The sequence below is a fragment of the Apodemus sylvaticus genome, chromosome 5, assembly GCF_947179515.1.
Source record: "Apodemus sylvaticus chromosome 5, mApoSyl1.1, whole genome shotgun sequence".
NCBI classification, from domain to species: domain Eukaryota; kingdom Metazoa; phylum Chordata; class Mammalia; order Rodentia; family Muridae; genus Apodemus; species Apodemus sylvaticus.
The window spans coordinates 142618005-142644999 of NC_067476.1; the positions used below are offsets into that span (position 1 = coordinate 142618005).

The 26995-nt window shown below is 42.7% G+C and overlaps 1 protein-coding gene across 1 annotated transcript in view; it reads right to left on the reverse strand.

The window, feature by feature from the left end:
- Positions 1-26995, reverse strand: part of Rbl1 (RB transcriptional corepressor like 1) — a 64619-nt gene that overhangs the window by 13729 nt on the left and 23895 nt on the right. The window contains exons 12-19 of the mRNA XM_052184120.1: positions 23952-24089; positions 22268-22432; positions 21408-21540; positions 16933-17196; positions 15170-15381; positions 8326-8502; positions 6463-6534; positions 4323-4401 (exon numbers count right to left, since the gene is read on the reverse strand). Of these exons, the coding sequence (XP_052040080.1) occupies positions 4323-4401; positions 6463-6534; positions 8326-8502; positions 15170-15381; positions 16933-17196; positions 21408-21540; positions 22268-22432; positions 23952-24089 (1240 nt within the window). The remainder of the gene's footprint in view (positions 1-4322; positions 4402-6462; positions 6535-8325; positions 8503-15169; positions 15382-16932; positions 17197-21407; positions 21541-22267; positions 22433-23951; positions 24090-26995) is intronic.

The window sequence follows — 26995 nt, forward strand, 5'->3', positions numbered from 1 at the left end:
CATGGTTTGCATATGCTTGGCCCACGAGCGGCACTTTTTGGAGGAGGTGTCACTGTGGGCATGGGCTTTAAGACCCTCATCCTAGCTGCCCGGAAGCCAGTCTTCTAACAGTCTTCAGATGAAGATGTAGAACTCTCAGCTCCTCCTGCACCATGCCTGCCTGGATGCTATGTTCCTGCCTTGAACTGAACCTCTGACCTGTATGCCAGCCCCAATTAAATGTTGATTTTATAAGAGTTGCCTTAGTCATGGTATCTATTCACAGCAGTAAAATTCTAACTAAGATAATGACGGATTTGCTACTCTAGGCAAGGCAGAGGACATTAAATCTGAGGAAAAATTCATGATATTGATATACTTTTCCTGTTATTATTAAATATATAACAATCACTAGGTACTGACCCACCCCTTTGAGGAGATTTCTCACGAAGCAGACCCACGAAGATGTACTACCTTGTAGTGATGCTGTATAGACAATAGATATTGATTCTATAGAATTCTTGACTTGACTCAATTTTAGGAAGAAAGTTTTTAGAGATGGTCTTAGGTGCTAGAAAGATGTAATAAAGTTAGAATCAAGAATAGAGTGTGCCCACTCCTCATATAGTAAGTAAAGGCAGCATAATAAGAAATACAATGAGCTTTCATAATTACACTAAAAAGAGAAATAGACTTGGGAAAAATTTGTGTTCAAGGAAAAACATTTAGGTCCAAAGATAAAGTCACAGGCTGCATTATGATAAGGCAAAGCCATGTCAAAACTTCCTTTGAATTTTTAATGACTATATTATAATGAAATACTGCTTTGAACTTAGTATCACCATCATTTTATAACTCCCATTCTATGTAACATTTTATCTCTGAGGCAATTTTCTAAAGAACTTTTTGTGTAAGAAGGTATAAAAGACCAGAGAAAGGAAACAAAGTTGTTGGTGGAATGGTTTGGCTTGGGGAGTTCTGCTCCATCCATCCATCCATCCATCCATCCATCCATCCATCCATCCATCCATCCAAACGTATATGTCTGCTTGTCTACATGTACATATGTGTGTATATGTATATGTATACGTATATGTATGTAAGCATGCATGAACACTTGGAGACAATTGGGCCCAGGCAGAGTGTGGGTATTAGAATGTATGAATGCATATGTGTCTATGCATATTTGCCTGTATAAAGCATCTTAATTCTTTTCCTTTCTTTCCTCTCTGGCTCACAAAGTATTAACCAGCTTAGCCAGAGAGGCTTCTGGCTGATTAACCAGAGAAGAAAGGACCAGCAATAATAAATCCTTTCACTTAATTTCCTGTTGCTAAACAGTATGTGTTAATTGCCAGAAATTAGTGCTCATTAAGAGACAAGTAATAAAGAGTTAAGCTCTTTTTTTGTTTTTAGTTTTTTTGGATTTGGTTTTTTCAAGACAGGGGTTTCTCTGTATAGCCCTGGCTGTCCTGGAACTCACTTTGTAGACCAGGCTGGCCTCGAACTCAGAAATCTGCCTGCCTCTGCCTCCCAGAGGGCTGGGATTACAGGCGTGCGCCACCACCTCCCGGCTAAGAGTTAAGTTCTTAATGCTTAATCAAACACAGCACAGTCAGAAAGAGTTAAGTTCTTAGCACAGAACAGTAAGAGTTAAGTTCCCCTAGCACTTATTTAAATAAGTGCTACAGAAATAAAATATAAAGAATTAAATAAAGCACAGAGAATTATAATGCACAGAGTTAAAGCCAGAGTTTTTTAACCATAGAATAAGCAAGCAAGTTTTTAGACTCTTTTAAAAATTATCAGGAAGCATTCAATATCGTTAGAGAGCTGCTATAAGGCCAGAGTCTACCAGTCTTTAAAGTAACGTCCAAAGCTGTGTCCCAGTTCAAGGCCATTCCAGGCCGGGCAGGCTCCCAGCACTCACTGCTCAGGGAAAGTGTAAACTTCAGCTTACTTTACACAATCACCTGCTGCTTCCACTTTTAAAAAAATTTAATTTTTTTTTTGAGACATAGTTTCTCTGTATAACATCCCTGGCTGTCCTAGAACTAGCTCTGATCTTGATTAAGGGACTAGATCAGGCTTTCTTTAAACACAGAGATCCACTAGCCTCCTCCTCCTGGATGCTGGGATTAAAGGTGTGTACCACCATGCCTAGCCTATATCTTTATAGGAAAAACCTATTGCCAATTAAAAGAAATTCAACATATCAAAGGTGAGTTTTTATTTTCAACAGGATTTATGTATCCCTTTGCCTTAGGAAAACCAGAAAACTATAAAACAGGTCCGGGACATGAAAATCCGGGAACCTCTAAAAGGGCCTTAGACATACTTTGGATGTCATCTCCCATAGTCAAGTGCTGAGGATTAAAGTCAGAGTCTTTACATGCTAGAAAAGTACTCTTCTGACCTCCATGGACACCTGTACACATGTGTATACCCACAGATAACATACATATTTTAAAAAATGTTTAGGTGGCTCAGTGGTTAAGAGCACCGCCTGCTCTTCTGAAGGTTCTGAGTTCAAATCCCAGCAACCACACGGTGGCTCACAACCACCCATAACAAGATCTGATGCCCTCTTCTGGAGTGTCTGAAGACAGCTACAGTGTACTTACGTATAATAATAAATAAATAAAATCTTAAAAAAAAAATGTTTAAAACCAAGTGGTCTGGAGAGATAGTCCAATGATTAAAAGCACTTATTGCTCTTTCAGAGGACCTGGGTTTAGTCCCCAGCATCCACAAGGTGGCTCACATCCTATCCAGTTCCAGGGGATCTGACACCTTCTTCTGGCTTCCAAGGGTGCTAACTGTATGCATGTGGTGCATAGACATGCAGCATCTACACATATAAAGAAATTAAAAACCCCCAAAACCCCAAGATTCCAGTCCTTAAAAATAAACAATCTGAGTATTTGGCTCTGCCTGTGGGAGATGCTGCTTTTGCCATGTGGTACCCTGCACAACCTCCCCATCAATAAGAAGGCCCAGATGACTGAGCCATCTCTCCAGCCCGTGCATGCACCTTGAGCTTTTCAACCGTTAGGAGTGTAAAACATAAATTTCTGTTTTTTCTAAACTATGCAATCTTAGGTATTTTGTTATAGCAATACAAAATAAGCCCTGAAATCTAGTAATAGCTGATGTAGGTCAAACTCATTATATGAATCAACTCTAATTATTTAACATTTTCTTTAGATTATAAATTTCAGTGTTACAGAAAAATAAACTAGATACTTTAGCTTGGCTCTTTGGTTCGCAATTTTTTTCCCCAAGGATTAAAGCTAAATGGAAAAGAAAAAGGAAACCATCTACGGCTGTGCTTAGCCCCAGAGATCTACATCCCAGGAGATGCACAAACTTTGAGCAAAGAATGCCAGGGAAGCAGTTCTATGTCTCAGGGGACTGTTTGGAATACGTGTTGGGGAATCCATGTCCAGCTCTTAGGGACAACTCAACACCAGCAGCTGGCTCCTCTCCACAGACTGTCATACTATTCAGATTGAGAAGACTCAGACTATGATCCTTGCCACTGAAACATGGAGATGGTAGGGGTAAGGAGACTGCTGCTGGACAGGGAGCCACCTGCAAGAGCAGTTAGCACTCTTGATGACTGAGCCATCTCTCCAGCCCGTGCATACATCTTTAGTCATTTTTGGGTCGCTCAGTGGAGTGCTTGTCTAATGTACACCAAGTTCTGGATTCTATTTTCAGCATCTCATAAACTGTGCCACAAGCTTCAGTCAAGGGCTCAGGAAGTGGAAGAACCAGAACTGCAAGGTCATTTTCTCATGTACAGGGATGACATCAGCCTGGACCAGAAATCTTGTCTCAAAAAAGGGAAAAAAAAAAAATCAAACAAACACCAGAATAGGCAAGGAACCCCAGAGGTTTCAGCAATCTCACCTGGTTTAGTCTCTTACGTTATTTCCCACTGTCTTAGGAATGATATTCTTAAATAAAAAGAAGTAAATGCTGCCTATATATCCTGAAGTCAGATTCTGAAAGATTATTAAATGGTGTTATATTTTCAATCTGAAACGTCCCCTAGAGGCTCACAATTAAAGCCTTGATCCCCAGCTGGCATTGTTTTTGAGAGAAAGTGGAAATCTTAGGATAAAGTAAAAAAGTCCCTAGAGGTGGGCACTTAAAATTTATACTCAGGGTCAAGTCTCTTCCCTCTCCTTCCTGCTGTCATGCACCGTGATGTCTGCCTCCTGCATTGCTAATTCCACCTACATTATGAGTCCACCTTGTCTGATGCCTACTATACTGTGTACAATGTAGTCAAAGGTGTTTTGTGTGTGTATAGCATATGAGTTGAATAAGCTTACCACCGTCGGTCATTTCATAATCACCATTGTATGCCACAACTTCTCCTGGAATACTTTTCAAGAGAACACTCCTGTACACCTATAAGCCAGAGGGGAGAGCCACTTAGTCATAAAGAGATACAAATTAAACAAAACCAAAACAAGACCAAAATAAAGTCAGTTAAGAAATACCTCTCAGCTGGGCGGTGGTGGCACACGCCTGGTAATCCCAGCACTCTGGGAGGCAGAGGCAGGCGAATTTCTGAGTTCGAGGCCAGCCTGGTCTACAGAATGAGCTCCAGGACAGCCAGGGCTACAAAGAGAAACCCTGTCTCGGGAAAAAAAAACAAACAAGAAATACCTCTCATGTAGGTTATCACCAAACCAGTTAAAATCACATTAACTCTCATAAATACAGATTATGGGAAACATATGGAGGAAAATGGAGGTAGAGCCTCTTATGGAAAATGTACAATTTAGTTTACAAAATTAGTCCTAGGAGAAAATTAGTCTTAATTAGGAGAAAAAATTAAGTCCTAACTAGAGACCCATGATAAACAAGTTTAAATAAAAGTAACCTCCAACATATAATTTATTTTCCCTTTTGCTTAATTCCTTAACATGAATCACTTCTCTCACTGGTCTCTGGCTAGCAATTCCCCATCTCGTTTCAGGAAACCACATTAAAAAAAAGTTCCTTCCCTGTCCTTAAAGTCTTTCCTACAAGATGGTAAAAAGACATAGTGCATCCCCTTTATCTTCTAGGTTGTCTTACCAGGTGCTGAGAGATCACCCAACAAGTAGTGGTGTGGCTCATTCTGGGTCCACACTAACCTCAGCGTAGGGCATCTCTATACTTTGTTCCAGGGATTTTCCTAAAGAGGCCCAGAAAATCTGCCACAGTGCTTAACAAATATCTATGCTTTCAAATGTCTTTCTACTGTTTGCTATTGGTGTATTTGGGGCTTTAAAAAAGAATGAGTGATCTGTGCTTCAGAGGAGGTATGATTACTGGCTCTAACTCACTATTTGTCTACAAACTCCAGGCTCAGAAAAGAGGACCTGGTATTCTCTAAGAGCAAAGCAACTAGATTAAATGGCCAAAGCCTTAAGGTAACTTTCTGTGCTCTTTAATTCCAATAATTAAAAGGCAAGGCAAGTAAGTATTCATTAAATATTTCCCTTGTGCCAGAACATCTACCAACAATTAATATTTCCATGATCAAAACAGTATCACTGATAAGTTATCAAAGATGTAAACATTATGACTTCAGGTAAAATCATCCTAGTGATACATGCATGCCTATATTCCTAACATTAGGAGGGAAAGAGATAAGAACCAGGCTCATCCTCTGCTGTATTAACAAGTCTGAGTATAACCTACCAGTGCTGGGAGTGAGGTGGTGGGTACATGAGACCCAGTCAAACTGAAACTGAACCAACTCTGCAGCAAAAGCTAGGGCCAACAATTCCTCCAATCTCACTGGCTTTAACCATTAGAGAATCAAGCAAGCTTCATACAGTTAAGAAACAGTATTAGTAGCCAAGTGTTGTGACACACCTTTAATCCCAGCACTCAGGAGGCAGAGGCAGGCAGATCTTTGTGATTTTTGAAGCCAGCCTGTTCTATGTAGTTAGTCCCTGGCCAGCTAAGGTTACATAATAAGACCCTGTCTCACAAATAATGAGATGTTGCTATTACACCTATCTTTTGTTAGGTTTTCTAGTGAACAGTATCTCTCCTCCTAAAATGAACAGCAGTTACTCCAGATGTGTGAGGAGTATAAGGAAGACATGGTGAGTCAGATTCCTAGCCTTCTATTCAAGCTGTCCCTTTTTTTTTATTTTTTATTTATTTATTTATTTTTTTGAGACAGGGTTTCTCTGTGTAGCCCTGGCTGTCCTGGAACTCACTCTGTAGACCAGGCTGGCCTCGAACTCAGAAATCCGCCTGCCTCTGCCTCCCAGAGTGCTGGGATTACAGGCGTGCACCACCACCACCCGGCTTCAAGCTGTCCTTTAACGTAATGATTTCTTGAAACCTTAAACCAGGAAATATAAACTACAGTAAAACTATCAAGTAACTACTTTTTATATACCTTGAGAACAAAGATGGCACAAAAATCTATTTTTGGCCAGCAGAAAAAATAAAGAAACTCACATGACTATTAGCTTGGGGTTGATTCCTGTAACTTTTCATTATTTCTTGAAAAGTTCTTTCTTCTTTTGTTACCTAAAAAAAAAAAAAAAAATACATTTATCAACTGCTTTTGTAAGAAACATGGCTCTGAGCAAAAACTTCAATTATAGGTTGGTATCAAGAGCAGTCTTATAGAAAGCCATTAACCTCAGGCTGATCCACAACTAAAAACCACATACAGTTATGATTTTTTTGCTACCTTTCAAGTTCAGGCTTTGTGGCCTGTGAAGACACAGTTACTAGTCTCATTAATCAACATGCAGTAGACCTGGTAGGATAAGGTGCTATTGAAAAGGATTGTTATGAAAACTGATGGAAGAAAACAAAGACATGCTGAGCCCCTGCAGGCTCTGACTTATTACTTTTAAGTACTTATTTAAAATTAACCACCTACTAAAAGACACAAAAATATCTTGCAGAGATTCATCAAAGAATTGAGAAATTATTATAGGATTAGGTTTTGAGTGTTTGAAGACATCAAGTTTATGTTTGAGTGTTTCTAATACTTAGAAGTCACAGTAGGAAAGGAAAGAGATTAGTGACCCCAAAAGGAATCCCTTCTGTTATCTGTTATCATAACACTGGCTTCAATTAATCCTTCCCTGATACACTGTCCATTAGCATGGAACCCATTTTCTGTAATGATGACTTAGAAGTAGAAAAGCCTAAATTCTGACAGATTTCTAGAAAAACACTAATGATTTTTAAAAACATGTATTAACACTTTATATAGAGATTTAAAAAAAATTCTTATTTTATATGTATGAGTGCTTTGTCTGCATGAATGAATGCCCATGTACCAAATGCATGTCTAGGGGCCAAGGAAGCTAGAAGAGAATATCAGATCCCCTACTTCTAAAGTTACAGGGGGTTGTGAGCTGTTATGTAGGTGCTAAGAATTGAACCCAGGTCCTCTGGAAGAGCAAGTAGATAGTGTCTTTAATGACTGAGTCATCTTTCCAGCTCCTATATAGAGACTTTAAGGAGGTACTGGACAGGAAGGGCACAACAGAGTCTGGAAACATACCTTTTGCCTCGAATGCTTAAAAATCAGGTCTTAAAATTATACTGCTAGTTTAGCCAATATATTGTGAAGACAGAAGTTATGATTTTTCCAATATATGCCAAACTTTAAAAAAAACAAGCAAGATGGGTTACTTTGTGACTTAAACACGATGTAGCAACAAAAAGCGAAGTGCACTCGCTAGGCCGCAGGATAAATGAGAAAGGCCATAGCGAGCAGAGGCATCCAACAGCAGCTTAGGGGTGGAAGGGCCTATGCTGCGACTTACTGGGTAACTTCCCAAATGACCTCAGCTCTGAACGTACTCATCTGAACTTAATGCTCACTTTACTTTTAAGTCTCACACCAGGGATGTCACAGGGAGAGGTGAAAATGTGCTATCCACGTTTCTAAATTCCTTTATATCCAATGTATTATTCTTTTTAAAGATGTAAAAGTTTCATGTATGGTGATAATGATGTGTGTATCAACTCAGGAGCACATCTGACACAGAACAGAAGACGGTGTTCACGATTCAGTTTTCCCTTTCGCTATGGGTTCAGATCAAATCCAGGCTTGTGTGACAAGCACCTTTAGCCATTTTACATGACAAATGTAGTCTTAATCAAGTGAAAAAGCTGACTATTACGAAACTCATAGGAAAAGTCCATACACTGTAGTAGCTTGACATTATTACTTAATAACGGTGAGCAACACTGGCTTGTAGCACATAAGGGAAACTAAGGCCCAAGGTCAACAGCTTTTACTTATGCTTCAAATCCAGGCGACGTGGGTGGGGCCTCCTCCCCTCCTACACACACCTTTGCCATGATGTAAACGGCACACAGGAGGAGCTGATCCAAATGCCTATCTTTCATTAAATCAGGGCAGTGAACTAAAGTGAATTCAAAACAGGTCCAGATCTTCCTTCGTAACTCATTTGAAACATCAAGTTTTAAACATAAATCACGTAAGCGCACACTTGCCAAATGATAGACCTAAGATAGAAGAAAACACATTATTATAAAACAAGTCACTTCTCATGTTTCTATGTCTTACCAGGAACAGGGGCTTATAGGCCAAGGTTAAAAAACAAAACAAAACTGGTAGGCTGCTAATTACCAAATCATCTAAATCTTCTGTTTTATAGAATTAGTTTTGTTTTGATTAACTGCTGTGATTAGAGAGTATAGATGAAAGCTATAGATGCAAAACTACTTTACTTTTTATTCTATTTTTATTTAAGGACTTATTTTGCTCTCTTCAGACACACCAGAAGAGGGCATCGGATCCGCATTACAGATGGTTGTGAGCCACAGTGTGGTTGCTGGGAATTGAACTCAGAACCTTTGAAGAGCTGTCAATGCTCTTAACTGCTAAGCCATCTCTCCAGCTCTCTACAGTGTTTTTTAAAGTGATTATGCCTAATACTCTATAATGCCACCATGAAAAGTAAAAAAAAGTAAAAACAGGATTCACCTGCATAATAACTATTATGAATTCAAATATTATGAAGTGTTCAGAAGTCCCTGTGTGTTTTTAGGTTGGAGTAAAATTGCTAGAATGTCTAATATGCCAAGTAGCAAAGTTCTGAACTTTTCTGAGCTTCAAAATGACTCAGGAACCAAAAACATTTTTAAAAACAACAACAACGACGACAAAAACAACAAACCAAAAACCCCAAACCAAAAAAAGTGAAAAACCAAGTCTCCTGAGGCTGGAGATGGCTCTATGGCTTAGAGCATGCCTGGTGTCTGAGGAGGCCAGAAAAGAGCATCAGGGTCCCTGGGACTGGACTGACAGATGTGTGTGCCACTCCCTGGGCACTGGGAATTGAACCTGGGTCTTCTGAAGAAGTGGCCAGTGCTTTTAACTACTGAGCCATGCCCCAAACAAATCATTTTAAACTAAGGTAGGGAGTGACTGAGGAAGCCATCCAACATCAACCCTTAGCTTCTGTGCACAGCCACACATGCACATGCATATATTCCAGAAAAAAACTTCTGTCAAAAGTAGGAATTTTTATGCATCAAAGAATATAATCACCAGAGTGAAAAGATAACTGCTACAATAGGAGAACATATTTGAAAATCATGAATCTGATAAGGATACCCTGTGATGATCACAAAAATCCAACTAAAAGTAGACAAAGGACCCGAATAGACATTTATGCAAAGATATGTAGACTGACAATAAGCCACATTTAATAAACATTGAAAAACTAAAATCTGAGCAGGAGCGATGGCTCAGTGGATAAGAGCACTAACTGCTCTTCCAGAAGATAGGAGTTCAAATCCCAGCACCACACAGTAGCTAGTCACAGCCAGGGCTACAACTCCATTAACAAGAGTGTCTTGTCTGGCTCCTTTTCTGGCCTCTAGGGACAGTGTACAAATATGGTACACAAAAAAAATACCCATACACATTAAAAAAAAAAAAGCACGCGCGCGCGCACGCACACACACACACACACACACACACACACACACACACACACACAAAATGCCCTGGTTCAATCCCCTGTACACCAGGCCAGAAGAAAGGAAGGAAGGAAGGAAGGAAGGAAGGAAGGAAGGAAGGAAGGAAGGAAGGAAGGAAGGAAGGAAGGAAGGAAGGAAGGAAGGAAGGAAAGAAAGAGGAAGGGAGGGAGGGCGAGAGGGAGGGAGGGAGAGAGAGGTGAGTTCTACTGCCTTTCTTCTATGAGGCCTGCTATTCCCACCCCTGACAATGCAGATCTCTGAAAATTGTAATTGGTAAGACCATCACCTTGGAGGTTGAGCTCAGTGACACCACTGAGAAAGTCTAACAGCAGGAAGTCAAACAGCTTTTTCATTACAATATACAGAAGGAGCCCCATTAGTTCCTGATCCTGAACTTAAGGAAAGGTGCCTTAGTATCCCCTTTCCTTTAACCTTTTACCATGTCTCATTGCACTTTGAACAAAGTTCTTGTACTGCTCCCCACCCAACACCCCCAAATCTTAGAAAGTCACTGTTGATAAAGAAGGAGGACACTGTTACTGTGGATAGAGGAGGACACTGTCACTGTGGAAAGAGGGGGAGGACACTGTCACTGTGGATGGAGGAGGAGGACACTGTCACTGTGGATGGAGGAGGAGGACACTGTCACTGTGGATAGAGGAGGACACTGTCACTGTGGAAAGAGGGGGAGGACACTGTCACTGTGGATAGAGGAGGACACTGTCACTGTGGATAGAGGAGGACACTGTCACTGTGGATAGAGGAGGAGGACACTGTCACTGTGGATAGAGGAGGAGGACACTGTCACTGTGGATAGAGGAGGACACTGTCACTGTGGATAGAGGAGGAGGACACTGTCACTGTGGATAGAGGAGGAGGACACTGTCACTGTGGATAGAGGAGGAGGACACTGTCACTGTGGAAAGAGGGGGAGGACACTGTCACTGTAGATAGAGGAGGACACTGTCACTGTGGAAAGAGGGGGAGGACACTGTCACTGTGGATAGAGGAGGACACTGTCATTGTGGAAAGAGGGGGAGGACACTGTCACTGTGGATAGAGGAGGACACTGTCACTGTGGAAAGAGGGGGAGGACACTGTCACTGTGGATAGAGGAGGACACTGTCACTGTGGAAAGAGGGGGAGGACACTGTCACTGTGGATAGAGGAGGACACTGTCACTGTGGATAGAGGAGGACCCTGTCACTGTGGATAGAGGAGGACACTGTCACTGTGGATAGAGGAGGAGGACACTGTCACTGTGGATAGAGGAGGACACTGTCACTGTGGATAGAGGAGGAGGACACTGTCACTGTGGATAGAGGAGGAGGACACTGTCACTGTGGATAGAGGAGGAGGACACTGTCACTGTGGATGGAGGAGGAGGACACTGTCACTGTGGATGGAGGAGGAGGACACTGTCACTGTGGATAGAGGAGGAGGACACTGTCACTGCGGATAGAGGAGGAGGACACTGTCACTGTGGATAGAGGAGGAGGACACTGTCACTGTGGATAGAGGAGGAGGACACTGTCACTGCGGATAGAGGAGGAGGACACTGTCACTGCGGATAGAGGAGGAGGACACTGTCACTGTGGATAGAGGAGGAGGACACTGTCACTGTTGATAAAGAAGGAGGACACTGTCACTGTGGATAGAGGAGGAGGACACTGTCACTGTGGATAGAGGAGGACACTGTCACTGTGGATAGAGGAGGAGGACACTGTCACTGCGGATAGAGGAGGAGGACACTGTCACTGCGGATAGAGGAGGAGGACACTGTCACTGTTGATAAAGAAGGAGGACACTGTCACTGTGGATAGAGGAGGAGGACACTGTCACTGCGGATAGAGGAGGAGGACACTATCACTGCGGATAGAGGAGGAGGACACTGTCACTGCGGATAGAGGAGGAGGACACTGTCACTGTGGATAGAGGAGGAGGACACTGTCACTGTTGATAAAGAAGGAGGACACTGTCACTGTGGATAGAGGAGGAGGACACTGTCACTGCGGATAGAGGAGGAGGACACTGTCACTGCGGATAGAGGAGGAGGACACTGTCACTGTTGATAAAGAAGGAGGACACTGTCACTGTGGATAGAGGAGGAGGACACTGTCACTGTGGATAGAGGAGGAGGACACTGTCACTGCGGATAGAGGAGGAGGACACTGTCACTGTGGATAGAGGAGGAGGACACTGTCACTGTTGATAAAGAAGGAGGACACTGTCACTGTGGATAGAGGAGGACACTGTCACTGTGGATAGAGGAGGAGGACACTGTCACTGTGGATAGAGGAGGACACTGTCACTGTGGAAAGAGGGGGAGGACACTGTCACTGTGGATGGAGGAGGAGGACACTGTCACTGTGGATGGAGGAGGAGGACACTGTCACTGTGGATAGAGGAGGACACTGTCACTGTGGATGGAGGAGGAGGACACTGTCACTGTGGATAGAGGAGGAGGACACTGTCACTGTGGATGGAGGAGGAGGACACTGTCACTGTGGATAGAGGAGGACACTGTCACTGTGGATGGAGGGGGAGGACACTGTCACTGTGGATGGAGGGGGAGGACACTGTCACTGTGGATAGAGGAGGAGGACACTGTCACTGTGGATAGAGGAGGAGGACACTGTCACTGTGGATAGAGGAGGAGGACACTGTCACTGTGGATGGAGGAGGAGGACACTGTCACTGTGGATGGAGGGGGAGGACACTGTCACTGTGGATGGAGGAGGAGGACACTGTCACTGTGGATAGAGGAGGAGGACACTGTCACTGTGGATAGAGGAGGAGGACACTGTCACTGTGGATAGAGGAGGAGGACACTGTCACTGTGGATGGAGGAGGAGGACACTGTCACTGTGGATAGAGGAGGAGGACACTGTCACTGTGGATAGAGGAGGAGGACACTGTCACTGTGGATAGAGGAGGAGGACACTGTCACTGTGGATGGAGGGGGAGGACACTGTCACTGTGGATGGAGGAGGAGGACACTGTCACTGTGGATAGAGGAGGAGGACACTATCACTGTGGATAGAGGAGGAGGACACTGTCACTGTGGATAGAGGAGGAGGACACTGTCACTGTGGATGGAGGAGGAGGACACTGTCACTGTGGATAGAGGAGGACACTGTCACTGTGGATAGAGGAGGAGGACACTGTCACTGTGGATGGAGGGGGAGGACACTATCACTGTGGATAGAGGAGGACACTGTCACTGTGGATAGAGGAGGAGGACACTGTCACTGTGGATAGAGGAGGACACTGTCACTGTGGATAGAGGAGGAGGACACTGTCACTGTGGATAGAGGAGGACACTGTCACTGTGGATAGAGGAGGAGGACACTGTCACTGTGGATGGAGGAGGAGGACACTGTCACTGTGGATGGAGGGGGAGGACACTGTCACTGTGGATGGAGGGGGAGGACACTGTCACTGTGGATAGAGGAGGACACTGTCACTGTGGATAGAGGAGGAGGACACTGTCACTGTGGATAGAGGAGGACACTGTCACTGTGGATAGAGGAGGAGGACACTGTCACTGTGGATAGAGGAGGACACTGTCACTGTGGATAGAGGAGGAGGACACTGTCACTGTGGATGGAGGAGGAGGACACTGTCACTGTGGATAGAGGAGGACACTGTCACTGTGGATAGAGGAGGACACTGTCACTGTGGATAGAGGAGGACACTGTCACTGTGGATAGAGGAGGAGGACACTGTCACTGTGGATAGAGGAGGACACTGTCACTGTGGATAGAGGAGGAGGACACTGTCACTGTGGATGGAGGAGGAGGACACTGTCACTGTGGATGGAGGGGGAGGACACTGTCACTGTGGATGGAGGGGGAGGACACTGTCACTGTGGATAGAGGAGGACACTGTCACTGTGGATAGAGGAGGAGGACACTGTCACTGTGGATAGAGGAGGACACTGTCACTGTGGATAGAGGAGGAGGACACTGTCACTGTGGATAGAGGAGGACACTGTCACTGTGGATAGAGGAGGAGGACACTGTCACTGTGGATGGAGGAGGAGGACACTGTCACTGTGGATAGAGGAGGACACTGTCACTGTGGATAGAGGAGGACACTGTCACTGTGGATAGAGGAGGACACTGTCACTGTGGATAGAGGAGGAGGACACTGTCACTGTGGATAGAGGAGGACACTGTCACTGTGGATAGAGGAGGAGGACACTGTCACTGTGGATAGAGGAGGAGGACACTGTCACTGTGGATAGAGGAGGAGAAGGCGGACCCTGCAGGTATGTAAAGCAGTGCAGTCTCAAAGAACAGAGCAGCAGTTGCCTAAACCAATACCAAGGGCTGGGAGACAACAGTTCAGTCACTAGGGTGCTTGCTGTACTAGCACAAGAACTGGGGTTCACAAACACAGGGTATAGGGGGTATGCATTGTAGTTCCGTGCTGCAGAGGAGGCAGATGGGAGCCCTGGGCCTTGCTTACCAGCCAGCCTAGCTTACCTGGTGAATTCTCTTAAAAACAAAGTGGATAGCACAAAAAGAATGACCACCATAGCTGTCCTCTGGCCTCACCCAACACATTAGACACTGAGCTCCTATCTCACTTGTAGGAACAACTTAAGCTGAAAGCAGGGACAAAGAGTGCCAATACTCACAGCAGCACTACTCACAATACCAACAAGTGCTAACAACCCAAACATCCCCCAATAGACGTGCAGATCAACAAGATGTGGCATAAACATACGGAATATTACTCAGCTTTAACATGGAAAGAATACCCATGCATGCTATCACACACATGAATGTGAAAGGTGTACTCAACAAAATAAGCCAGTCAACAGAGATGCACTCGTGTGTCATTTCACTCGAACAGGGCGCCTTTTCAAATAGGTAGTCAAAGTCATGCAGACAAAAACAGCATGGCAATCGCCAGATGGGAACAGGGAGGAATGGTGGCTTCCACTTCAATGAGTAAAGTGTTTCAGACTGGGAAGATGGACAAGTCCTGAAGGTGGACAGTGGCAAAGGTGACACCACAATGTGAGTGAATCTAGCACCAAACTTTATGCCTAAAAATTAAAAGTAGCAAATTTATAATATGTATATTTAAAAAGGGAAATAAAAAGAGAGGCCAGCACTGATAATATGTGGTTTTTGCCGAGTGAGCTCTGTTCAGATGCTATGGAAACACATACCTTTCTATAAAACAGTGCTAAGGACCCAGTCCTCTTCGGTTTGCTTATTCCAGTCAGATGGGTATCTTGTGCTTTAGTCAGATGGGTCTGTTTTGGAGAAGCACCAATTAGTGACTGGGCAGTCAGGGATACAGGGCTCTCAGCTGTGGCCTCCTGATTTGTAGTCATGGAAATAGGAACCAGTGTGATTTCTCCAGCATCATTGGCAATACCTGCATGCACAAGCAAGAGTTCTCAGTTGGAGATCCAAGCTGAATGTTCACAGCAAAGCTGTCAATGTATATGTATGAATAAATGCAAGATGTTAGGGAAAAGGATGTGGCTATTACATAGTAACTATAACACTGCTTTATTTTTAATTTCTGAAGCACCAGGCAGTGGTGGTGCATGCCTTTAATCCCAGTACTTGGGAGGCTGAGGCAGGAAGATTTCTGAGTTTGAGGCTGGTCTACAAGGTGAGTTCCAGGACAATCAGGGCTACACAGAGAAACCCTGTCTCAAAAAAACTAAAAAAATAAAACATAAAAATTTCTGAAGCAAGATCACATTTCCTTTTGATATTTTTATGTTTAATTTTATTAAAAAAGACATATTTTGAGTAGCAGGGTATGATGCCTCACGTCTACAGTCCTTGGGAATCTAAGGCAGAAAGACTGCTGTAAATGTAAGGCCAGCCTAGGTTATATGGTGAGTTAAAGCCAGCGAGACACAGAATAGAGGCCCTGTCTTAAAAATAGACAACAACAAAAACTCTTGTCTTCTGTTTCTGTATGTGCTGTGATGTTTTTCCATGTCCCTTGCAACTCTTATAAACATCATCTCTTTACTTTATATAGGAGGAGTGTGCATGTCCCATGGTATGAGCACGGAAGTCAGAGGACCCCACAGGACCAGGGCTCTCCCACCATGCGACTTCTGGGGACTGAACTTGGGCTGTCCAGTTTGCAGGCAAGAGCCTTTAGCTGATGAGCCATCTCACTGGGTCAACTTCACTTCAAAAAGCAAATTTTACTCTTTTGCGCACTTAAGATGTCTTTAATTAAAAAAAAATTTCTCCCTTAATACACCAATTTATAAAGTTCAGATAACAACAAAAAAAAGTAAATCCTAACAAAAAGGGTTGTAAATTTATAAAATGTGGAAGTTTAAAATAGTGTATTTTCAAAATAAAACAGTAGATGAAGGACTGAACACCTCAGGGCAGTGGGACTATGATGTATGTTACTATGGAGACAGATGTCATTATACAGTGTCAATACTGTAATGTTCACAGAATGTCTGTACCCTGAGTGACCCTGAATGTAAGCCGTGGGGTGTACTTGTGGATGAGTCCGTACGGCCTCACTGATAGAACATGCTAGTGGGCTAGCGTGTACGATGACGATGCTTTCACAGGCCGTGAGAGAGAGCAGGGAGGGTGACAGAAGTGTATGACAAGGTTTAAGAATAAAATATTGGGGCTGTAGAGACAGCTCAATGGCTCGGAGCATTTGCTGCTAATGCGGGGGACCCAAGGTTCAGGTTCCACCACTTACACAATGGCTCACAACCACCTATACTCCAGTTCCAGGGAAACTGATGTCCTCTGCTGGCCTATATGGCCATCAGGCATGCACATGGCATAAAGACCTGTGTGCAGGCAGAACTCTTATATACATAAAATAAAAATAAGTCTTTAAAAAAAATCATGTGATCCAATTTCATAAGACATTTCTTAAATTTTTATGTAACTGAACAATATAAAGTAGTGATCAATATGTTACCATGCAAAGGAACTGTAACTTTCCGTCCCGTCGTCCCTGTGACTGTGGTTGTGGCCATTGTCAGAAGAGCTTGCCCAGGGGAAATTGATAAGCTTTCAGCAGTGACACTGGAAGGAGCAATTTTCAGCTTTGTTCCTTCTACCATAATCTTATCCATCAGTGTCTCCTTTGGTGGGTCATCTCCAAACAGTCTCCTCTTAGCACTTCCTGCAGCGGGGGAGCTGTAGCGCTCATGGACAGAAATCGGAGACAATGGTTGCATATCTAATAAAGAGAAAAGTAAAAGAGTTTAAATTTAAAATGTATTCTAAAATAAAAAATCAGGTTTACTTATTCCCATGCTAAGCACTTGAGATCTAGAAGCAAACACACGATTCCCGCAATCATGGACCGTGGAGAGTAGAAGAAGAGACAGCAGAGCGTGAGCAGCTGACAGCTCATCTTTCTGCATTCCTGGAGCTCTGTCCATAGCAACAGAGCAACACGGCAAGAATAAGGGAGAGGTTGAGCAGTAGACGGACGTGAGCGCTAACTGAAAAAGTAGCGTCTATCTCTCGGTATTACCTACTAAATAAATAGCACCAAAGATTAAGAGGAGGCACAAGTAAAACTCAGTTTGGAGGTATTACCTACTAAATAAATAGCACCAAAGATTAAGAGGAGGCACAAGTAAAACTCAGTTTGGAGCGTGACAGTTTTGCCATCCCCCACACTCCCAGGTGTTTAAGGCAGTGGCTGAGGTTTATAAATTAGTAAATACAAGCCATCTTAGGTAGGGCCATCAGAAAACATGCGCAAACACAATCCATGCCACTGCTGACTTTGCCTGAATTGTTTTTTCTTTTTTGGTTTTTCAAGACAGAGTTTCTCTGTGTAACCCTGGCTATCCTGGAACTCACTCTGTAGACCAGGCTGGCCTCAAACTCAGAAATCCGCCTGCCTCTGCCTCCCAAGCACTGGGATTAAAGGTGTGTGCCACCACTGCCCGGCGACTTGGTCTGAATTTGAGGGTCTTCTCCTCTGATCAAAATCAAAGTGAAGATTACGGATTGGTAAGATGGATCACTCAATAAAGTGCCCACCCTGCAAACCTAAGAACCTGGGGATTTGGAGGCCCAGCCCTAAGGTATGATATCCTGACAGAGTAAAGGGGGAGGATGGGCAGAGCCCAGAACTTACTAGCCAGACTGCCTCATGAGGTAAGGTGGAGAGTAACAGTGGAAGACATGTGGTGTTCCCTCTGCCACACAGTCAGGACTAGGCCTCTCGCAGTACAATTCCTCTGTCACACAGTCGGGACTGGGCCTCTCCCAGTACAATTCATCTACACTGAACACAGGTCTCTAGACAGCTTTGATACTATATGTTCTTTTTTAAGGAAGAAGAGATATTTTATACTAAAATCCAATAGATTTAAATAGAGGTTTAATTTATTCAAAATGCAGCTTAATATCAAGTTTTTATGTTAATGTAACAAAGATAGTCATGAGACAAGAGTTTTTTTCAGATACATCAATGGAAACAGAACTCTGTTATAGATCTCATGTGCTTTCTGAAGACATTCTTTCTCATTCTCTCTCTCTCTCTCTCTCTTTCTCTCTCTCTCTCTCTCTCTCTTTCTCTCTCTCTCTCTCTCTCTGTTTTTGTTTTTTTGAGACAGTGTTTTTCTGTGTAGCCCTGGCTGTCCTGGAACTAACTCTTTCTATAGACCAGGGTGGCCTTGAACTCAGAGATCCTCATGGCTCTGCCTCCTGAATGTTGGGATTAAAGGTATGTACTACCATGCTGGCTCTCTAACAACATTTTTAACTTTCCAGTTGGTGAACGAGAGCTGTTAAGACATTCAAAAAGTTTTTCAGGATAGTCACATGGATACTAGGCCTTAAGCAGAAATGAGCAATAAATGGGAATTAAATGCCTTTGGCTGGTTTTATGTCAATTTGACACAAACTAAAGTCATCTGGGAAGATAGAACTTCAACTGAGGAAATGCTCCCCCAGCCTGGCCTGTGGGCAAGCCTGTAGTGAATTATCTTGACTGATGGCTGATGTGGGCTTACTTCGCTGTGGCCCACCTTGCCTGTTGCCTGGCAGACCTGGGTATCATAAGAGTAGAGTGAGCAAAACAGCACTCCTTCATTACCTGTAAATCAGCCCTGCCTGACTGAGATCCTGCTCTGACTTCCCTTAGAGATGGACAGTGATGTGGAGTTATAAGTTGGAACAAACGCTTTCCCCAAGTTGCTTTATCACAGCAATAGAAACCTAAGAGAGCCACTACTAAGAACTTCTGTCTGTCAAATAATTACAAAAATGGATTTTGTCTTCCAGGGGTCAACAAGCTCTCAATAGTTCCATCATTGTTCAAAAGTTCAAGTCCAACATCTCCTTTGACTCAAAGAAAACTATTAGTTGTGAGCTTCTACAAAAACTGTAATGTAAGTTACATATGTCTGGCTTGGTTTTGTCATGGCTGGCCTGGAAGTCATTATGTGGACCAGAACAGACTGACTTTAAACTCACAGGGACCCACCTTCCTCTTCCTCCAAAGAGCTGGAATGAAGTCACGCAGCAGCACGCCCAGCTCGTCACATATTCTAAGAGACATTCAATTCTGCATGGTTGCCCACAGTGCTTTACCACGGTCCTGAGCCAATCTCACAAGTCCTCAGTGTGCTCTGCTGCTGCTGTTCTTTTTTGTTCTGTGCACGGTAGGCAAGCATTCTGCCACTGAACGACAGTTCCCACCATACACAATGTACTTTTAAAGTGAAGGTATCTCAGTACCTAGTTTTACTTTTAGTAGGTGATCTGTCAGTCTACTTTTAAAGTATAGAGAGTAAAAACTACCCTGGCAATGATGTATAATGTGAGATGGTTGGGGAAGCAGCTGTGGCTAAATAAACATCTTTGAATGTTTCTGGATGTTATAAAAGCAGTCCTGACTTTAGTCCTCAGTAAACAAGTAGATTCTTATAGTTCCCAGGACTCCTACAAGAGTCTATCTGAGTTCCTTGAATCTAAGAAAACCAACGGAGCCCTTGGAGTGAACAGGAATGCTCAAAGGTATGGTTCAAGGAGAGAACTGGGTCCCAGCCATAACGTTATCTGCAGACTCCTTGAAATATCTTTCTTATGAGAGCACTTGCTTAGCTTAGCTTGAGGCTCTGGGTTTGATCCCCAGCACACTAATACAAAATAACAATTCACACAGAGTAATTTAGATGGTGCCTGCTGCCTTATTTTATTTATAACAGAACATCTTCTTTTGCCCTGGCAAACTGTGGATGGATGAGCTATTTATTTGTATATTCGTTAAACTAAGTTTTTACCATAGTTGTTCTAATATTTGCAAAGCAGCAGCAGCACAGCAAAGGCTTCAACCACTTTTGGAATTTAAGAATGCAAAGCACACACCTGGCGCTCGAGCGCTCAGGACACAGAAGACAAGGAGCAAAAATCTGCGGCCAGCCTAGGCATACACAGAGAAGTTCTCTCAAAAACAAAACAAACAAAACACATTTCAAGGGATTCATAATTCAAAAGGTGAGTATGTCAGCTGGTTTCTGGTCACAAGAAAAACAAGACTGCACTAAAATCTTCCCATTAAGGCTCAAAAGATACAATTTTAAGAGTGTAAGTAAGTCTTTTAGGTTGTGTAGCTCAGTGGTGAAGGTTAATGTTTGAAATTATATTTTAATTTATTTAGTTAGGAGGAGAATGGCAAGTCATGGTGCACAAGTGGAGATCAGAGAACAACCAGAGGGAGCTGGTTCTGTCCCCCAGCATGTGGGTCCTGGGGAGTCACACTCAGGTTGGCAGGATTGGTGACAAACTCACTGAGCAGTTCTGACAGCCCCAAAGTCTTTTTCTTTCTTTTCTTTCCTCTTCTTTTCTCCCTCCCCACAACCTCCCATCTCAGAAAGGGCCTTTCTCTGTAGCTCAGGCTGGCCTCAAACTTAGAAATCTGCATGCCTCTACCACCAGATTGCTGAGATTAAAAGTGTGTGCCACCAGGCTCAGCACAGAAATGCTTTTAATACAAAGAAAGAGTTTAAAAGGCCACACTGCATATGGGTGAGAGCACTGAGCTTCCTGTCAAATCTTGATGAAGAAATTAAATGTTTTATACTATTATGGAATTAGAAACTTTTTTCCTTAAACAACTGATCTGTGGGCAATGGAGAAATGGTTCAGTGGTTAAGAGCACTGTTTGCCCTTCTAGGGGTCCTGAGTTCAATTCCCAGCAACCAAATGGTGGCTCACAACCATCTATAAAGATGTGGTGGTGCCCTCTTCTGGCCTCCAGGCATACATGCAGGCAGAATGTTGTATACATAATAAATAAATAAATAAATAAATAAATAAATAAATCTTAACAGAAACAAACTGGTCTGCAGCTCCCCACGCCCTACTCCCCTACCCCCTCACCCCCCTCCATCCCCCCACCCCGTGCCTCATCAATGTCACACCTACCCTTCCGAAGGCTCCCACTGTCCGTGCGAACTTCCTTGACTCTTGGATGTATTATTGGAGACATTGGCATCATGGGGAGATGGCCTTGCACATTTCCTCCATTTCCTATTTCAAAGTTATTTGGGAATATAACCTAAAGAAAACAATAGCACAGATAAAATACCATGGACAGATGCCCAAGAAAAACAAAAACACGTACACAAGTCCTCATGTACAAATGATCACAGCAACATCATTTCGTTTTTATTGAAAAACATACATTATATTCTGATCAAATTTTCTCCTCCTCCAATTCCTTTCAGATCCTTTCCACCTTCCTACTTATTCAAGGTCTTTCTCTCTTTAAATCAAACAACAAATACACACAGAGACACAGGCACACTCATGCACATACACATGCACAAAAACAAAAATGAGATGTGGTGGTGCCCTCTTCTGGCCTCCAGGCATACATGCAGGCAGAATGTTGTATACATTATAAATAAATACATCTTAATAGAAACAAACAAACTGGTCTGCAGCTTGTAAAAGACCAGTACGATAAAGTAAAATGAAAACACAAATACCACTGTGTTTTGGTTTAACCAACTACTACTGGGCATGGGGCCTGCCCTAAAATGTAGTTGATATACAAATGAGACTCAGTTGGAGAAAACTGATTTTCCCTTTGGCAGTAGTTATCAACTACAGATAATTTGGGGTGGGTGGGATTCCTTGTTCATTTCCCCCTCTCAATGCTAGGACACATCTGGCTTGAACCTGTGGAGAACATCATTCATAACAGCCAAGGCTACACAGAGAAACTGTCTCTCGGAAAAACAAAAAACAAAAATTATGCTCTTCATCAAGCCCTGACTTACTTCTTCACAGGAAGGAACTTTGTTTGCAGAAGCATGAAGAGCTTCCCAGAGTGCAGAATTATTAGTCCAAGCTAAACTCTCCAAAATCTGTTCTTCAATGCTGTTCAGGTGTTTTACCATGTCTCTGGAAAGCCCCTCCTCTGAGCGGATCACCACCTCAATAACCTGGAGAGGAGCATTGAAACAGCAGTGAGTTCCGACTAACAAGCAATCCCTGCTCTGCTCTGGGCATACAGATATGACTGCCTCACTTTACTGCCACACAGGACCACACTGGAGCCATAATTCTGTGGATGACTAGAATCTGCACGTTATAAATTTGAATACTGGATGTTAAGTCATTTTCCCTTTCTCTTTAGTCTTCTCTTATACAATATATCCCAACCGCAGCCTCCCTTCCTTCCACGACCACTCCACTGCCCCACACCCCCCAGATCCAGCGCCCCTCCTTCTCCCTCCAGAAAAGAGCAGGCCTCAGAGTAATCTCAAGTGAACACTAAAATATTACCCCATACAGGGCTGGTGCAACAGTTAAAAATGTTTTCTGCAAAAGCAGGAGTTCAGATCCTCAGAACTTAAATAAATGCCAGGGAATATGGTAGCCAATCTGTAACTCCAGCCTTGGAAGGCAGAGACGAACAATCCCTGGAGGAGGCTGGCTTCAAGACTGGCTATATTGGCAGATCTGGGTTTCATTAAGAGACCCTGCCTCAAAGGATATGGTGAGAGAACAGTTAAGTGAGATTCCCAAGATCAACTTTGGGTCTCCACACGCCCATGCCCACGCGTACATGTGCTCCTACACACGTGAGTATACATGCACTCATACATAATATACACACAGACATATGAAAACAAAAGGGAAAAATATTACCACATACTTGAGCTATATGTCAGCAGAAAAGTCCTTATCTACTGTGTGCAAGGTCCTGTGTTCTATCCCCAGAACCATGTTAATTAATTAGTAAAAGAATAAAGTTAAATAAAATTATACACATCTTTCATGTCTTTTTGGTTTTGTTGAGGCAGGATCTCTGATAGCAGAGGCTGACTGTGAACTTCTGTGTAGGCAAGGATGAACTTCTGATCCCCCTGCCTCCATCTCCTGAGTGCTGGGATTACAGGCGTGTCTGCGAGCCTCAGGCCTCAGGCCTGTGTTCCAAAGGGTACAGACAGGTGAACAATCCAGAAGTGGTAGGAGTCCAGTCCTAGCTTCCACTCTAGTTTCCTTTTAATCTACTTCCCCTTTCCAATATCTCAAAAGAATAGAATGAACTATTTGAAAGTAACTGTATATGTGTTCTCTAAAAAACTAAAACAAAATTCTGGTTAGTTAATGAGTCTAGCACATGGAGAGGGCCTAGAGCCTCTAGAATGATTAGACTTTTAAATCCAGTGATATCTAGATCTCTGCAAAGGAGACAAGGGCTGGGTAGGAGAGCATCTGAAGTTAAGTACTGAGTACAGGTCACATTTGCAAGTCAGTAATTTGAAAAAGAACTCAACTATGAAATTGGCTCAATATACTCCTCCTTTCTTTTGTCTTCGTTTACACCCCAAAAGGAATAATTACTATGAGAATACTTACAGAAATATTTTCTAAACATTACAACTGTGTTTCTTCAACATTAAGATAAATGTTTATGTGAAAACATGTCATAACAGAACTTTGCAATCACCTTACCTTATAAAAATAGAATGGCTGCAAATCGAGAACTTCAATAATCCAAGGGAAAGTACGGGGTGAGCTATATGCAAAGAGCACAATTTCCAAACAACAAGCCATCAAGGATCTATGAAATATATCTTGCTCTAAAAGAACCTAGGGGAAGAAAAGGATCAGACTTTAGTAATCTCAGTAATTTCAGCCTTGGTCCTTCTAGAAAGAACACTATAACGTCATGTGGTTGGGAGGTAAGGCAGAAAGTTCTGTATCCGAGACTAGCTTGAGCTATAGAGCAAGATGGAGCCCAATCCAGGCGGATGGAGAGAAGAGCAGGGAAGGGGGAAGAACAGACTACAAAGCCCAGACAAGCTCCATCCATGGGGGGGGGGGGGGATGGTGAGCACACACAGGTGCCCAGGGCTCCTGGGAAGGGGAAACAGAAGAGGTTTTTGTAAGTAGGAATGTGAGTGATGGGGCTTGGGGGGGAGAATCAACTGGGAAAAGAGGAATGGAGGGAGAAAAACAGTCAAAATAATCTGTAAAAATAGTATCCTAAATTATCAGAGACAATTAGATAATTAGGATATAGGTCCAGTTTAATATGTGTGTGTGTGTATATACATAAATGTATGTATCATATATGCTTATGTCTCATGTACCTATATACCTCACTCTCAAGCTGATAAAGTTTTCCAATCATATTTACTCTTATTTACTGTAGATTTTGAATTTAAATGAGGACCATGAAAAATGAGCCTAAAAATGTTAACATAAAATAGGTGATATTTCCATTGGGGGAAAAAAAAACTTTAGGTTTAGTTCTTTTCTTTTACTTATTTTGTCAGCATAAATGTTAACACTGAAATAAAAGATAAAATAATACAAAAGCTAAAAGTTCAAAGAAAATACTTCATTGGGAAAACAAAAGCCTCTTTCATCAACGAACATGAGAGATCTAACATGTTGCTGGGCAGTGGTGGTGCCCGCCTTTAACCTAGCAGTGCGGTAGCAGAGGCAGATGGAGTCTGAGTTTGAGTCTACAAATGATGTTTCAAGACAGCCAAGATTACAACAGAGGAAATCTGTCTCAAACCCACCCACAGCAAAAAAAAACAAAAAACAAAAAACAAAAAAACGTGACCTGTTTTCAGTTTTTGAATGATAATTTGGGGGCCACAGGAGAGATGACTCAGTGGGTAAAGTTGCCTGGCAACAAGTGTGGCAGCAGAAGCTTGATCCCTGGGATCCTGACTGGGAGTGAAACCAACTCCTCGCCTCCACACGTACACCATGTCATGTGCTTCCCAACAGATAAACATTTTTAAAAAATAAGCTATGTGAGCCAGTGAGCCAGTGGGTAAAGGCACTGGCCTGGCAGGCAGCCTGAGTTTGATCCCTAAAAGCACATCAAATCCACAAAGGTTTCTGACCGCCGAACCTGCACCTCTCCATGCTCATGGCTGTACACATGTCATATACACAATAGTTTTAGAATTCATCTTCACTTATTTTGCTTGTGTGTTTGTGTGTCTACACACAAGTATATGTACCATGATGTGTGCTGTGAGGATCAAACTAAAGTTGTCAGGTTTGCACATTAAGTGCAAACTGAATCACCATGCTGGACTCCAAACTTAATTTTTTATAGCTACCTATGACCTTTCTTTTATTAATAATCAGCAGAAATCAACAAGAGAATAAAAATCCCAGAAACCCCATTTAGGATAAAACCAAAAGTCATCTATAACCACAACACAAGTCACAAAGACCAAAGGAAGAAAGGATAAGTGACTCACAGACAAAAGACACTCAAGTATACAGACCAACAGACAGACAGATTGACACTTAAAGGAACTTCATGTATGAAACCTGGATGAAACACAGCATTGATGGCACAGCAAGAATGCAAAATAGAAGTAAGACAGGAACAGACTTGGGGGCAGGGGTGACGTGAAAGTCTGCAGGTTAGACTGCAGGAGGGAGGGTACACACAATCAGGATGCTAAGGGTCAAATGATAACCCTTTAGGAGTCTGAACTGTTCTCTAGAGAAACTGAATGAGACTTAACAGGTACTTAAGAGGCAGACATCTGTAACTGGGCTGTGAAACAGTTTCCCTTCCTACAACAACCAGGTAACAGGACACTAGTAGCTACAACTCTCATCACCCAAAACCACGGGACATAATCCCCACAGATTATCAACTTTTAGTGCCTTATTATATATAAGTAGACAATCAAAAATAATCCAACATTTGCAGAAAAACCTCTCCTTGAAATACAGAGCAAAACATACAGAAACATTTAGGAGACATGTTAGGCAGTAGAAGAAAACATTAAAGCAATATAATTAACCTTAAAGTACAAAAATGAAATTTTTAGGGGCAAAAATGTAGGGGTATATGCTCAGTGGTAGTGCGCTTGCTTTGTATGTACAGGACCCTGAGTTCACAAACAGAGCACTGCAAAATAATGAAACCAAGCAAACACAATGAATCATAGGACAGACAAGGGTCTAAACTAAAGACTGTTCTATAGGAATGCCCAATGGATGAATGTAAAACGCACCACAGGGTAGATTAGGAGACGAGGGTGTAACTTGGTAGTTCTAGGTGTCCTAGACCAGCCTGAGCTACATACATATCAAGCTCCAGGCTGCTTGGGGTGAACACAGAGAACTATATAAAAGACTTCTGAAGCTGGGCAGTGGAGGCGCACACCTTTAATCCTGGCATTTGGGAAGCAGAGGCAAGAGGAACTCTTAGAATTCGAGGCCAGCCTGGGCTTCAGAGTTCCAGGACAGCCAGGGCTATACAGTGAAAACCTGTATCCAAAAACCAAAAACCAAATCAAACCAAAACAAAAGATTTCTGAAATAAAGACCAGTCATACACCATTAACAAAGAAAGAGCACATCACATATCAGCATCATTAGCAAGTAGACAATAATGGAGTACTGTCTTCAAAGTCATAAAGAAAAATGTCAATTTAGAATTCTGCATATAGACAGCTACAATAAAGTCTCAGTCAATAATAAAACATTTAAGCAGATTTAAAGGAACT